Source organism: Notolabrus celidotus, chromosome 7, assembly GCF_009762535.1.
Source record: "Notolabrus celidotus isolate fNotCel1 chromosome 7, fNotCel1.pri, whole genome shotgun sequence".
Taxonomy (NCBI): Eukaryota; Metazoa; Chordata; class Actinopteri; order Labriformes; family Labridae; genus Notolabrus; species Notolabrus celidotus.
In genome coordinates, this window is record NC_048278.1 from 33,473,343 (window position 1) to 33,487,492 (window position 14,150).

Genomic DNA, 14,150 nt, shown 5'->3' on the forward strand with positions numbered 1-14,150 from the left:
AAAATAGGATATAATCTTTCCTGTAATAACTTCTCAGTCAGACATTCTAACCAAATCAAACCAAAACAAGGTTTACAAATACTCACCCATGTCTCTGCTGCAGTGTCAAGATATCATTGTCCTGTTATATGTTTACTGTACTGTTCTACAATCCTTGTTTTCTGTGGTGTGTGTTTTATTTGTGAAAAAAAAATGATGCTGTGTTTATTTTTATGTCCACCAAGGTAATATGTGGGACCTTTGTGTTCAGTTTACAATAAAAGGTTTCACAAAATGAACTGCTTTTTGAATTAATATGGCTTTTTATGTGCAGATGCTGTTGGACAAAGTGATCAAACGTTGCTGATTCTATCTTCTACATGCTTGTCTCTTAACCTCCAAAGAAAAGTTTAATCTGGCACCAGTTGGCTATTTCATTTGACTACAAATATTACAAACAGTCTGTCTTGATTGTCTTGTTTTTTTCTTCTGTAGGTAATTTTTGTTTTTAAAGACAACTTAAAAAAAAAACCTTACAATATGTTTAAGATTGTCCATACATTTTAGCATGAACAATGCTCAACAATCCTGCACTTCTAAAATTGATTAAAAAAAATCTGTCTGTGGTTTTAGATTGGCCCAATCTCAATGTCCACCCTCACACACTCACTGACTTTGAGGGCTTAGGTCTGTCCTACTGTCAAATCATCAAGTGTGTGAGGGATCCCTCTCAGACTTTTTGAGCCCTTTATGCCCCCTTTTCCATAAGTGGGCATTTTTGCAGACTTAGCGTAAAGGAATTACCCAGAGTTCATAGCATTGTGACGTGAAACACAGGATTCCCAGGGGAAGCCCAGAAGCTTGGAAGGGTAAACAAGCGCTGAACATGAAATTAAAAAAGTGTGACAATAAAAAAGAAGCATGAAAGTTGTAATTAAATTTACGGGCAAGAAAAGTTTGCCTGTAAGTATAAATATGGAAAACAGCCTTAATCTATTTATCTTCACACAGATGTGTATATTTTAAATTGTGTGGTTAAGCAGTCTGTATCGTAAGAGCCTGGATCACATGGCAGTCAGTCAGTCCCTTAAGCGCCTTGAATTTGAGGAGAGTAAAAATTGTGCAATAAAAATTCCTGTTATTGCTAAGGTGAGCTGGTGATGTCATGCAGGTTATGTGAGAAGTCTCAAAGTGCTCTCCCATTCCCAGTTCTACAGTTTGAGCCCTTACAGCCTCTTGCCCTCCATCACTTTCCAGGTGACACCAGTTAAGTCAAGAAGGGCTCAGGGCTCAGGGCTCAGGGTTCAGGGCTCAGGGCTCAGGGCTCAGGGCTCAGGGCTCAGGGCTCAGGGCTCAGGGCTCAGGGCTCAGGGCTCAGGGCTCAGGGCTCAGGGCTCAGGGCTCAGGGCTCAGGGCTCAGGGTACAGGGCTCAGGGCTCAGGGTTCAGGGTTCAGGGTTCAGGGTTCAGGGTTCAGGGTTCAGGGTTCAGGGAGGATATTGAGAATGGGCTTTTGTTTTCCATCCTTGTCATTTCAAGCTTCTGGCATCACTTTGATGAGAGCTCCCTCTAGTGTCAAGGCACTGTAGTCCTCCAATATTACAGGTTGCACTGCACAAACCCTCCACTAGCTGCCTCCCTCGTCCTCTCTTCTTCGGCTTGTTTTCTCTGAGTGTTTGTGACCACAGGTCTGCAGGGAACCAGGGCCGAGTTGTGGGGGAAGGTTGAGGGGGGGATGTGGTGCAACACTGAAACAGGAAGTTGGAGATGCAGCAGGAAGAGGCGTTCTCGCTTGAATTTATAGACAGGGTTTACTGAAAGACTGCAAGCAAGAAATTAGGTCAAGTTATTTTTACTGAGTATCTTTTTTATTTAAATGTAGTCATTGACTTTATTAACACCTTTATTAAAAGGCACATTCTGCCTGTGTCTCCAGGGAGAAGCACACAGGCAGTTTGTTTACTTCCTGATATTATAGATCCTCTCTTTCCAAGCTATCTGTGTTATGTTTGTTATATTTTCTTTCTTGGTTCCTCCTCAACTCTTCTTTTTAAAATCATTCATGTTGTAAAATGTTCAATCAAATGTCCTCATTGGAGCTAACTGCTGTATACCAGTATATATCAAATGAAGTAGGTCAAAGGAAACTGCAAACATTTTGCTTGTTTGACAAAGTCCGACAGCTTCTTAGGCGTCTTTTTGTCACTGTGCATCAAACCACAACATTGGCCACCCTTAAAGTACCTCAACAAGGATGTGAAGTGAGCATCTCAACAAGCTCACACTTACACACTTAGAGGCAGTAAATAAGGAAGTGAGGTGTGGTCTCTTGGTTTCAGGGAGCGTTCAGCTAAAAACACAGCTGTCAAAACCCCAAAAAACAGGATCCGGTACGCATGTCAACAAACTTCTGAAAACGTTTTTTTATTAAATAATAAATTCATCAAAATTACATCTTATTTACAGAGTACATTTTGGAGTTGAATCAAAATGGTTAGTATGCATATTGCACTTATCACAGTAGATTAGCAGACAGAAATAAAGCAGGCTTGGTCTGAGAACAACAGGTTTTCTAGGTCATCTCTAGAAACTTTGCAACAACAAAATATCTCCCAGAAATGTCTGAAATACATCAGTATGTACAAAAATGAAGCCATGCAAGAAATGAGGGTCCACTGGACAGAACATTTTTTTTTCTTTTTCTTCCGTATCTCAGCCTAATGAGAACTTTAAGAGGGAGCAGAGAAATATCCAGTGCTCATTAGTTTGTCTTCTTGACCCTGCAAATCAAACCTTATAGGATAGACAAAAGGGAATGCATCATAGTCAAAGGTTTTAGAGCTGCAATAACTACATGGCAAGATTCTGCAACCTGAAATATAGACATATACTTTGTAGAGAGAGCTTCCTGTTTTGAGGCTCCAAAACTCTGGATCTCACCAACTTCTGACGTCAAAACAAAAAGCTCTCTCTGTGTTTTTAACATTAAATTAAAGACTTATCTTTTTAATATTGCTTCTAATTTGGAGTAACATGTCTACAGTTTAATTATTGTTTCAATCAATATATTTAATTGTATTATTTCTTTTTATTTAGTCCATTATTTGTTTGTTTATTTACTTATTTTTGGCAGGTATTTTTATTACATTTTTTCAATTTAAATTTGACTTTAGGCCCTACATTTTTTTCCATCATTTTTCCTGTCTTTATTTCACTTTTTTGTTTCAAAGCATTTTATTACCACCTGTCTTGCCTTAGTCTTTTACAGATTATGAATCAGTGTAATTTTCCGTCTGTTTCTTCGGGCTGCGTCCTTTTATGCATGAAAGGTCCAAAAACAAATAAAGCTGAGCTGGATTGGATATGTCCTTACACGTGCAGACAAAACATTCAGTCATCTCAACAGCATTCTAGCCGACAGTCTTTGCTGACACACAGAGCATCAAAAAATGAGTCACTGTTTTCCACCTCTGACACGGTTAAGTTCAGTCTGTAAAAAGAGAAGTGGAAAGAGAAGTTCTTCTTTTAGACTTAAACGTTCAGCTTCAGTCTAGCCTCCAGAGTCCTCGCACAGTCAGGTGTTAACTGCAGCTTTTAAAGGAGCACCACGTCCCACAGTGGTGAAGCACTACAAATGTCCACGAAGGGGGCAGCGGGCTGCTCAGTCCTGGGGGGCTTGGTTTATCACCTTCTTCTTTCGGACTGAGACCAGGTCATAGAAAGGATCCTTGGTGATGCTCGCTCTGTTTGAAGGGGAAAAGATCAAAGTTATTAAGTGACCTACGCAAGCATTAATATTTGTTAATGTATGTGTGTGTTTGTGTAAATTCAGTTTTTATGAGGACCAAATGTGCTGAGATGGACTGTTAAAAACTATGGTCCTTCACATGAAAATTCTCAGTGAGTTACTTTGTTACTGAGTTTGTTTTTTCATTACTTTGTTACTTAGCTAGTTCGTTAGTTTGTTGTTTTTTGTAAGTTATTTTGTTACTTACTTAGTTTGTTACTTTGTGACAGTTTGCTTTTCCATTAATTAGTTACTTAGCTAGTTCATTAGTTAGTTTGTTCCTTAGTTTATTAGTTTGTTATTTAGTTAGTGCGTTACTTAGTTGTTTCATTTCGTTTGTTAATTAATGAGTTAGAATTTTCTTCCTTAGTTATTTCATTACTTTGTGGTTAAGTTAGTTTTTAGTTAGTTAGTTTGTTACTTTGTGACTAAGTTTGTGTGTTTATTAGTTAGCTTGTTCGTTGGTCCGTTAATTAGTTATTTCCTTAGTTTGTTAGTTTATTAGTTTGTTCTTTTTTGTTAGTTAGTTCATTAATTATTTAGTTTGTTACTTTGTGACTAAGTTTGTTTGTTCATTAGTTTGTTTGTTCCTTAGTTTGTTACTTAGCTAGTTCATTAGTTAGTTTGTTCCTTAGTTTATTAGTTTGTTTGTTAGTTAGTTAGTTAGTGCATTACTTAGTTGTTTCATTTAGTTAGTTAATTAATGAGTTGGAATTTTGTTCCTTAGTTATTTCGTGACCTCGTAAGTTATTTTTTCTTTAGTTAGTTAGTTTGTTAGTTAGTTAGTTCATTACTTTGTGACTAAGTTTGTGTGTTTATTAGTTAGCTTGTTTGTTGGTCCGCTAATTAGTTATTCCCTTAGTTTGTTAGTTCATTAGTTTGTTCTTTTTTGTTAGTTAGTTCATTAATTATTTAGTTTGTTACTTTGTGACTAAGTTTGTTTGTTCATTAGTTTGTTTGTTCCTTAGTTTGTTACTTAGCTAGTTCATTAGTTAGTTTGTTCCTTAGTTTATTAGTTTGTTTGTTAGTTAGTTAGTGCATTACTTAGTTGTTTCATTTAGTTAGTTAATTAATGAGTTGGAATTTTGTTCCTTAGTTATTTCGTGACCTTGTAAGTTATTTTTTTCTTTAGTTAGTTAGTTTGTTACTTAGTAAGTTCATTACTTTGTGACTGAGTTTGTGTGTTTATTAGTTAGCTTGCTCGTTGGTCCGTTAATAAGTTATTTCCTTAGTTTGTTAGTTCTTTGGTTTGTTCTTTTTTGTTAGTTATTATGTAACTTAGTTAGTTTGTTAGTTAGTTAGTTAGTTAGTTAGTTAGTTAGTGTGTTACTTAGTTTCATTTAGTTAGTTAATTAATGAGTTAGAATTTTGTTCCTCAGTTATTTTGTTACTTTGTAAGTTAGTTTGTTTCTTAGTTAGTTTGTTATTTTGTGATTAAGTTTGTTTGTTCATTAGTTAGCTAACTCGTTGGCCCGTTGATTAGTTTGTTAGTTCGTTAGGTACTTTGTTACATAGCTAGTTTCTTGGTTAGTTTGTTTATCAGTTAGTTAGTCCGTTAGTTAGTTGTTTTGTTTAGTTTGTTAATTAGTGAGTTTTTTTTTTTTCTTAGTTATTTTGTTAGTTCCTTAGTTCCCTACATTGTCAGTTACTTTGTTACTTAACTAGTTCATTACTTAGTTTTTTCCTTAGTTAGTTAGTTGTTCCCTCGCTCACTCACATAATGGCATCACGTCTAGACACAGCAGTCAGGCTTATTCAGATGAAAGCTCTGTAGAAGTTTTTGTATTTTACCAATTCAGCATCAAATGACAGACAGAAGTTAGCAACTAGGGCCACAAACATTAAGCATTCAGTAAGTGAAATGCCAAAGAAAACCAGAGCTAGAGAGTGAATGATGCACTTCATCGCTGAATGTAAAACCCATTCCTTTTTTTGTTTGTTTTAGAAAATAAAATCTTTAAATTTGACTGAATGCCTGAATACTTCATGCTGCTTCCCTTAAAGGTACAGTGCATAGAAATTGGAATATTAAGCAGTCAGGGTCAAGATTTAAACGCCCCCCTGCTCACCCGTCTCGTAGGGGAAATTGCTGAAACTACTGTGGCCTTTGACAACAAGAAGCTGCAGTGATGCATGACAAGTATGATTCTTTAATTGTCAATTTTTTACCATCAAAACATCTATTAATATGAGTTATTTTGTGCACAACAACAACCACTCTCTTCCTCTTTGTCTTCCGACTAGGGAATTTTTGACGTCCATCCACTTATTCTACATTTACAAAAACAAGACAATTTTTATACTCCGGTGATTCTAAACTACTTTAAATCTACTTATGAATATTATTTACCATCTGTACCGAGTCTATTCCGCTCAGGGCTAAAATACACACTGTGCCTTTAAAAGAAAGTGGATGCTTTCATTGATTTAAAGTAACCAAATCAACGTCATTTATATCACTCTGTGAAGATGAAATAACAGCCATACATTAAAGGGTAGGAGTTGTTATTACTTTAAACACTTTATAATAATAATAATAATTTAAAGGGTTTACATACTCAAAGTCGCTTAAGCTTTAGTATTTAGAAGAGAATAATGACTGTCCTACTTGTGCTGCAAAATAGTGTTACAAAATGCTCCTGTGTGTCTCAGCGCTCCAAAGTTAAATACCAGATCTGATCAACTGTGAGTGTGTGGTTTCAAACGGAAGAGACACACCTGACTTCACCCAGCTGTGATGCTGGGTGTGGATGTTTTCAAGACAGATTTGTACCTTGAAACCTGCAGAGGTAAGTGCTGCAGTGGTTTTACATTAGCCTATAGACGAGGTAGTGCAGACTTATTTCTTGGGGATAAGGAATTTTGAAAAAAGCTGGAAGGAGAGGGTGTGTGTGTGTGGATTGTTATGGAATGCATTTGATGTCTGGTTATGTATATATTTCTGTTTGTGTTCATTTCCACACATTTGGGAACATAAATCTATATCTGAAAATACAAATATGTTTGCGTGTTTGGTCTGACCTGATTGCCTCGATCCAGGAGTCTCTCTCCTCTGCGCTGGCGGCACAGATGGTGTAAGACTGGTGCTTCCCCTCCACCACTCTGCCGTCTGTCTCTGTTTTGCACGCTTTGATCTTCTGCCCACGACTGTTTGGGTTGTACAGCTCCAGACAGTACTAGACGACATCAGAGCAACATGTTGATCAAATTTTAAGTCCTTGTTTCCTCCTAAAATTAGCTTTACATTCACAGACTAACAAGAGAATGCAGCATTGGGTATCTCTGGGTACAGCAACAGATACCTGAATTTAAAAGCTCCCCTCAAAACATCAACTTGTCTTTTCTGCTCACAAACACTGACATGGCATTACTAGCAACCACTGTTTTACATTAGCAAAAAATAATTCATTTTAAGGGATGTGCAAAGACAAAATTAGCAAAGAACAGCAGTGCATCGTCAGCAAAGAGTATAACATTGGTCATCTCAGCGATTTGTGTTTTTCCATCACCTATTTCAAAACCACAAACAGAGTTGCTACAAATGTTTTCAGCTTTGGATTCCTGTGATAACAATCAAGTCATACATTCAAGCTGTTCAAAAAAAAGGTGTTTGTTTTTTTTAAACACAGGATAATGCATGAGTGATATACACGCAGTCTAGGTATCAGTGCTTAGGAAGAACAAGTGTATTGGATTTTTTTTATGAAATGATGCAGAGCAGACGGTGTCTTACCGGCTTGCGGGGATATGGCACTTCTCTCACACACAGGTTCTCCAGAGGGATGATGCCTCTGGGCTCTTTATCCTGCAGAGATGAATCAGAAGGGCAAGAGATGAGGGTCAAAAAAGTCATCACTCTTATTAAGACAGGACGCAGAGAACCATATAAACACAGTTGTGTGTGTGTGTGTGTTTACAGTTAAAACACTTTTATTGCACTAGAGAGAACTCCACACGGATGATAAAGAAACAGATGACAGACATGGGGTTATCATCACTTACTGCCATCTTTATACACCTGATAAAACTTCCTCTAAATCATCTTATATTGAAACTGCTTTTAATCTTTTTCAATATTTTGTGGTAACTGTGAGGTTTGCCATCAATTTCAAAGAAACTAATGCTTCCAGAGTTAAAGTTGCATGCTCTGTAGGTCCTTCACATACACCTTGACCGCCTCGATGACTGAGTATAGGAGGATTTAGAAGCATAATCAGAACAAGTGACAACAAGAGGTCCTTCAGGTTTAGAAAGGAACCTGTGGTGTTGACTTTTGACAGTACCAGAAGCCAACTATACTACCAGTCAAAAGTTTGGACACACCTTCTCATTCAATGGGTTTCATTTATTTTAGTTATTTCAACATTGTAGTTTAATACTGAAAACATCAAAACTATGAAATAATCTGGATTACAACAGTAGTCAAATAGGGCTATCCATTGTGTACTAACCCTACCTCTGAACAACACAACTGATGGTCTCAAACACATTAAGAAGGCAAGTCATTCTACAAATGAACTCTTGACAAGGCTCATGTTAATAATGAACCATTCCAGGAGACCACTTCATGAAGCAGACTGAGAGAATACCAAGAGTGTGCAAAGCTGTCATGAAGGAAAAAGGGGGCTACTTTACAGAATCTAAAATATAAAACATATTCTGCTTTGTTTAACACTTTTATGTTAATTAAATAATTCCATATATGTTCTTTCATAGCTTTGAAATAAATACAAACCCTTGAATGAGAAGGTGTTTCCAAACTTTTGACAGGTAGTGTAAATCAGATATATGTGATAGTAAGGGATTAGAACAGAAAAAAACATCTGATAAGTCACTTTCACGCCGGAGATTACAGAGGAGTGTCTGTGAGCTGAGCTGTCACTGGCTTATCTCTAGGTGCTTTTCTTGTGTAGAGGTGGGGATTTATTCAAGGTTAAATGTTAATAAAGCTTTAACTAGGTGCTGATTTATCCACAAAAGTCCCCTCCTCTAGAAAACCAAGCAACCTGGTCGTTATAACAACAGAAAAATACAGAAAAACTGCAATTTTTTAGTTAAAATCTGTGTCAAGCTGACTAAAATCCTTCAATCTATGTTTAAAATCAGCACTAGAATTACTGAAAAGTGACTGGAATTATTTTCCATGTGGAAAACTTGGATACATATTCATCTAATATGTAGAAAGGAGACTCATGTAGGCTGGTAGGCTAATTTCTGTAGCACTGAAATTAAAAAGAAAAATGTTGGATTTAAATATCTTAATAGTCAAATATATTATTTCACCTGCTATGGGTGGACAGGATACAGGAGAGCAAGACTGAACTAACTGGTGAAGAAGGCCAGCTCAGCCCTGGACCCTGTGGATGTGGTGGCTGACAGGGGAATTATGGCCAAGCTGTCGTCTCTGATGGACATTTCTTTTCTATATATATTCTTGTTGGAATTCTTGTACTGTACACCTTTTTGTATCTCCTTGAATTTCCCCATTGAGGGACGAATAAAGGAGTATCTTATCTTATCTTATCTTATTAAAGGTCCTGATATTATTTGACCAACAAAGCTCTGAGTTGAATACAGCCTTGAAATTGATAAACCGAGCAGAGACACATCAGAAGACATTGGGAGCCTTACAGTGGTGAACTCGAAGTAGTAGAGGCAGTTGTCGGTCAGGATGAACCATCTCCTTTTCCACGTCTTCACCCGACCTCCTGAGAAACAGATGAAGAGGTATTTCCAGGTGTTACCAACAAGCATTGAAAAGTTGCGCAAGTACAACCAGCTGACCGTAATATGAATCTTAGTGGTTATGTTTTTTTTGCAGCTAAACTTCTTCATAACCTCGTGTGGTCTGGTTTGCATGCAAACACGAGGGTATACTCCACTGTTGGGTCATCCTCTGACTGCTTCCTCTCTACTTTCCTGTTTTCAGCCTAATGTTACAGCTTAAAGTAGCACAGAGTATTTTTAATATCTCTAATCTCATATTTAACATTTTCTCAGCTGCGTTCAAGACACACAACACATCCTTTCTATACATTAAATCAAAGGGACTCATTTGTAGAGGTGTGTTACCGAGTTTAAGGAGCCAGCCTTCTCTGTCAGGGTTGAAGAAGGTGTGCGTCAGATCATTCCCATCATCCTCTGGGATTTTGAAAGGCTCGTTGCGGATGCTCTCGTACAATTTCTGATTGGAGTAGAAATGGTTTTAAAAAATGAAATACTACTGGTATTGTTGCACCTCTGTGCGACACTGAGTCATCTTTTTTCTGCTCGAGTGGGCCCCTGCTGTGTTCAGCCCACAGCCTGCAACGCTGTAACTACCCTCCACAGACCACTCATAGCTGTGACTGACCTGTGTGTGGTAACTGAGCCTGAGAACAAACTGCTTGTGGTTTTGTGTATGTGTTAGTTTCTGTTCTGTTCTATGTGATGTGAGGGTTGTGAGTTAATGTCATTGTTTTCTCAAGCAGTAAGAATGACAGAGCCTGCACTGATGGACAGCTGAAACAGAGGACTGATCACCTCCTCTAATAAAGCAGTCACAAATGTACTGTTGCCATTATTCCAAGTAAGCAAATAGACAGTTTCCCCCCCAGTTTATTATCATATGTTTGATGACTTCCTGTTTCTTGTTACGGTGCTGTGATTGGCTGATAGGTCTCACCGAGAGCAGATCATCAGGTAGATTCCCTCCGTTGTTGATGCCTCTGTTCATGGAGATGAAACGCTCCAGAGTTGTCTTGTCCTTCACATTGGGGTTGTGCAGGCTGGTGTTCAGCATGATGATGGCAAATGACAGGATGTAGCACGTGTCTGGTGTTGCAGAGGAAATGAACACACACAAAAATAAGAGGAAGCAACAACATCATCAAGTTCTCAGAATTATTGCTCACATAAATTCAGTGAGTAAAGAAATATGTGGACGAAAATGGAGGAAATGAAAGAGAGATAATGTGGTCATTTAAACATATCTGCCTCTTGAACACACACACACACACACACACACACACACACACACACACACACACACACACACACACACACACACTTCTGATCAGGCCTGCATGATCAAGAGGACAGATGTATTGTTGCTAAAGCTCACCGGTGGACTGGAACACTTGAGTGTTGCAGTCACAGTAGCGCGTAGCAAAGGCCTCCATCATGCGGTCGATCTTCTGGGCCTCACCTGGCAGACGGAAACTCCACAGGAACTGTCTGTCATGCACAACAAAGTTAGCCTCAGTGAGTGATCTACACATTTTTATGGTCAGCCACAGTGTGTTGGCAGCAGGTGAGTATTTTTCCAACTGATGAGCTAACACTTCCACAATGCACTGGGAGTACTGTGGGAGTACTTGTCTAGCAGAGTTGTGATTACTCTTTCATTTGTGTAATACATGCTCCTAAGATATAATAGTACTTACAATTTTGAAACGCACGTTTTTAACATAGACAGTATAAATAATGGACGTAGTATCCGTGATGTCACCCATCTGTTTATAAAGCGCTGTTTTGAGGCCGATCGTCAGCGGCAGCCATATTGGAAATGTTGAACTCAACAAAACTGCTGTCGAGCGAGTGTGAGGTAAAGAGGTGGGCTTTGAGCCTCCTCGCTAACAGCTAGTGTTCCCACCTGTCAGTCAAGTCAGCTGTGTCTCTCGTAATGCAAAACTCGTAATCTTAATGTCTTCAAAATTGCTGATCAAGAAATGTGCTATCCAGACTACACTCGTTTTTTGTACCAGGCTGTAAACATGTTTTTTTTCTGCTGTAATGATCGGGTTTCTTTAATTTGTGTGTATGTGGTTTCCGGTCCTTTCAGAGCCAGCCTCATGTGGACACTTAATGAACTGCAGTTTGTAACACTTCCGCATTGGCTTCAATTCCTGCAGCCGGAGGTTGCCGCTTGGTTTTTAAAGGTGACATATCATGCAAAATTGACTTTTTAATGGTTCTTTACCTGAAAAATGTGTCCCTGTCTACAAACCACCCGAGAATGAAAAAAATCCATTCTGCCCCTGTTTTGATTTCTCCACCTTTCTGTAAATGTGTGTGAAACGAGCCGTTTCAGACTTCCGTGTTTTTGTTACGTAACAACAATATCCGGTCTGTCACGGAGTCAGAGCTCGGAGCTTGTTCAGCCCATAGACTGTATAAAATAATACTGAATCCCCTCCTCCGTTTTTCATTACCTGCACAAATGTGTGCTAACAAGGAGCTTAGGAGGGAGGCATGCTAGTTGTAGGCTGTCTTAATAAACACAAAGGTCGGTTTTACTCCCCACGTCTGCAGATTTGAAGATCTAGTGGATGATTTTTATTTATCATGGATAAGTGCTAGCGCTAATTAGCATAGCCACATTGCTACATGTTCATAGCTGTAGCTGTAGCTGTGTACCAAGACACGCGTCGACATACTGACAAATAAAACAACAAGAAACACAGAATCTGTGACCAATCCTTCAGAAAGGTCCTGCTGCCTTTCTGGCAGAGGTTGGTTTTACTCCCCACGTCTGCAGATTTGAAGATCTAGTGGATGATTTTTATTTATCATGGATAAGTGCTAGCACTAGTTAGCATAGCCACATAGCTACATGTTCGTAGCTGTGTACCAAGACACACGTCTACATACTGATAAATAAAACAACAAGAAACACTAAATCTGTGACCAATCCTTCAGAAAGGTCCTGCTGCAGGCGCCTCTCCGTCAGGATCAGATTCAGAGGGTTGAAGTAACGCGATCTCTGAGCAGCCGTGTATATTCAGCCAACATGTAAACATTAGATCAACGTGCTGGAGAGCCGAGGCCACATCCACTTCCTGAGGGGGCGTGGTCAGAGAGAAAACAGAGTGTTCTGAGGAGGACTGAAGAAAAGGACTTTACAGGCAGACCAAAATCTGATTTCAAAGTGTTTTTTTGAGCATAAACTTTAAAGACATGTTTTGGGGACCTCTTAGACCAATATATATTGATGAAAAAAGCGTGATATGTCACCTTTAACTGAGCATGTTAGCAAAAACTAGCATTGCACAGCATTTGCGCCTGCTAAACATGTATGAATTGTTATTTATTGTTTGCATACAGTTGAATGAGCCATTGTGCATTAATTTGGGGCAAAACATGCCCCTCTATGTGAACAAGCAACATGCAAACAAGATGGTTAGAGGGATTATTTTACTGTCTGCTGAGAGCTAGTAGTATTTGCGCAGGAATACTTAAGCATTAATGCTTTAACTCTCCAGTGATCAAAAGGGTATAATATATCTGCACATATAGTCTTTTAAAATAAATGTATTTTATTATAATAATTAGGGTTTAAATCAGTGTGAGGTGAGTGCTCGTGCTAGCTTGCTCCATTTCTTTAATTTTTTTATTTCCTGCTGCAGGAAGTATGAGGGAGATGTGACACAAATTGTGAAATGCCTATCACATCTGTCATGACTAGATTCCTCAATCAAATAATAAGGACTTCCTTCTCCATCCGGCTCATCATGTAGGCTATGTGGAAAGGATTTAGCTTCGTCACAATGAGAGTGCACAGCGCAGCTCTGGAGGTGCTCACAGCTCATCTCAGTCACGATATAAAACACAAAACAGGAGCAAACTGCACAGAGCTGCAGAACTTTTGGGGCGTTTTTGTGCATGAATATCATGAGAGTAAATGCTTTGAGAATTAGACCTTTAGACAGAGCAGATAGCAGAGGCAAATTATGTACAATTCTTGCGTCCGAAATCCATTCTTAGTGAATACCATCCCCCCGTCTAGACTGTTTTGACTGGGTTATCCTTACTGAAGCCTTGTGAAATGCTGCCTTTTGTTACAAGCAAGCGGCAACCATCGGTCTCAAAATATGAAGCCCATGCAGAAGTGTTATAAACTGCAATTCATGGAGTATCCACTTGAGACTGGCTGCAGAAACACAGGAAACCACATAGACACCAATTCAAAAAAGACGATCTTTGCAGGAATAATAAACGTGTTTACATCCTGGTTAAAAAAAACACTAACACTACGGTTCAGAAGATATTAAGATTACGGGTTTTTGCCCAAATAAGGACATGACTGACTTGACTGTCAGGCGGGAACACATTGCTGTTGGTTAGGATGCTCAAACCCCGCCTCTTTACGTCACACTCTGGTTGAGTTCAGCATTTCCAATATGGCTGCCGATTTCTATTGGCTTCAGAACAGCGCTTCAGAAACAGATGTGTGACATCACGGATACTACGTCCATTATCTATACAGTCTATGGTTATAAGAGAGATAACCCTGATGACATCACTGTGACATCAACCAGGTCAGTCTCTTATTTCTGAAGAAGCCTCTCCACAGCCGCAAACTTTATAAACAACTCTCTATTTCATTCCAATGATACCCCCCTTGG

General features: G+C 38.7%; 1 protein-coding gene across 1 annotated transcript in view; it reads right to left on the reverse strand.

Moving 5' to 3' along the window:
- Positions 1–2,383: 2,383 nt before the first annotated feature.
- cyth4b (cytohesin 4b) overlaps positions 2,384–14,150 on the reverse strand; it is a 30,205-nt gene continuing 18,438 nt past the window's right edge. Inside the window, exons 7-13 of the mRNA XM_034686890.1 lie at positions 10,868–10,980; positions 10,430–10,578; positions 9,838–9,949; positions 9,397–9,473; positions 7,499–7,570; positions 6,787–6,941; positions 2,384–3,721 (exon numbers count right to left, since the gene is read on the reverse strand). Coding sequence (XP_034542781.1) covers positions 3,640–3,721; positions 6,787–6,941; positions 7,499–7,570; positions 9,397–9,473; positions 9,838–9,949; positions 10,430–10,578; positions 10,868–10,980 — 760 coding nt within the window. The 3' untranslated portion in view covers positions 2,384–3,639. The remainder of the gene's footprint in view (positions 3,722–6,786; positions 6,942–7,498; positions 7,571–9,396; positions 9,474–9,837; positions 9,950–10,429; positions 10,579–10,867; positions 10,981–14,150) is intronic.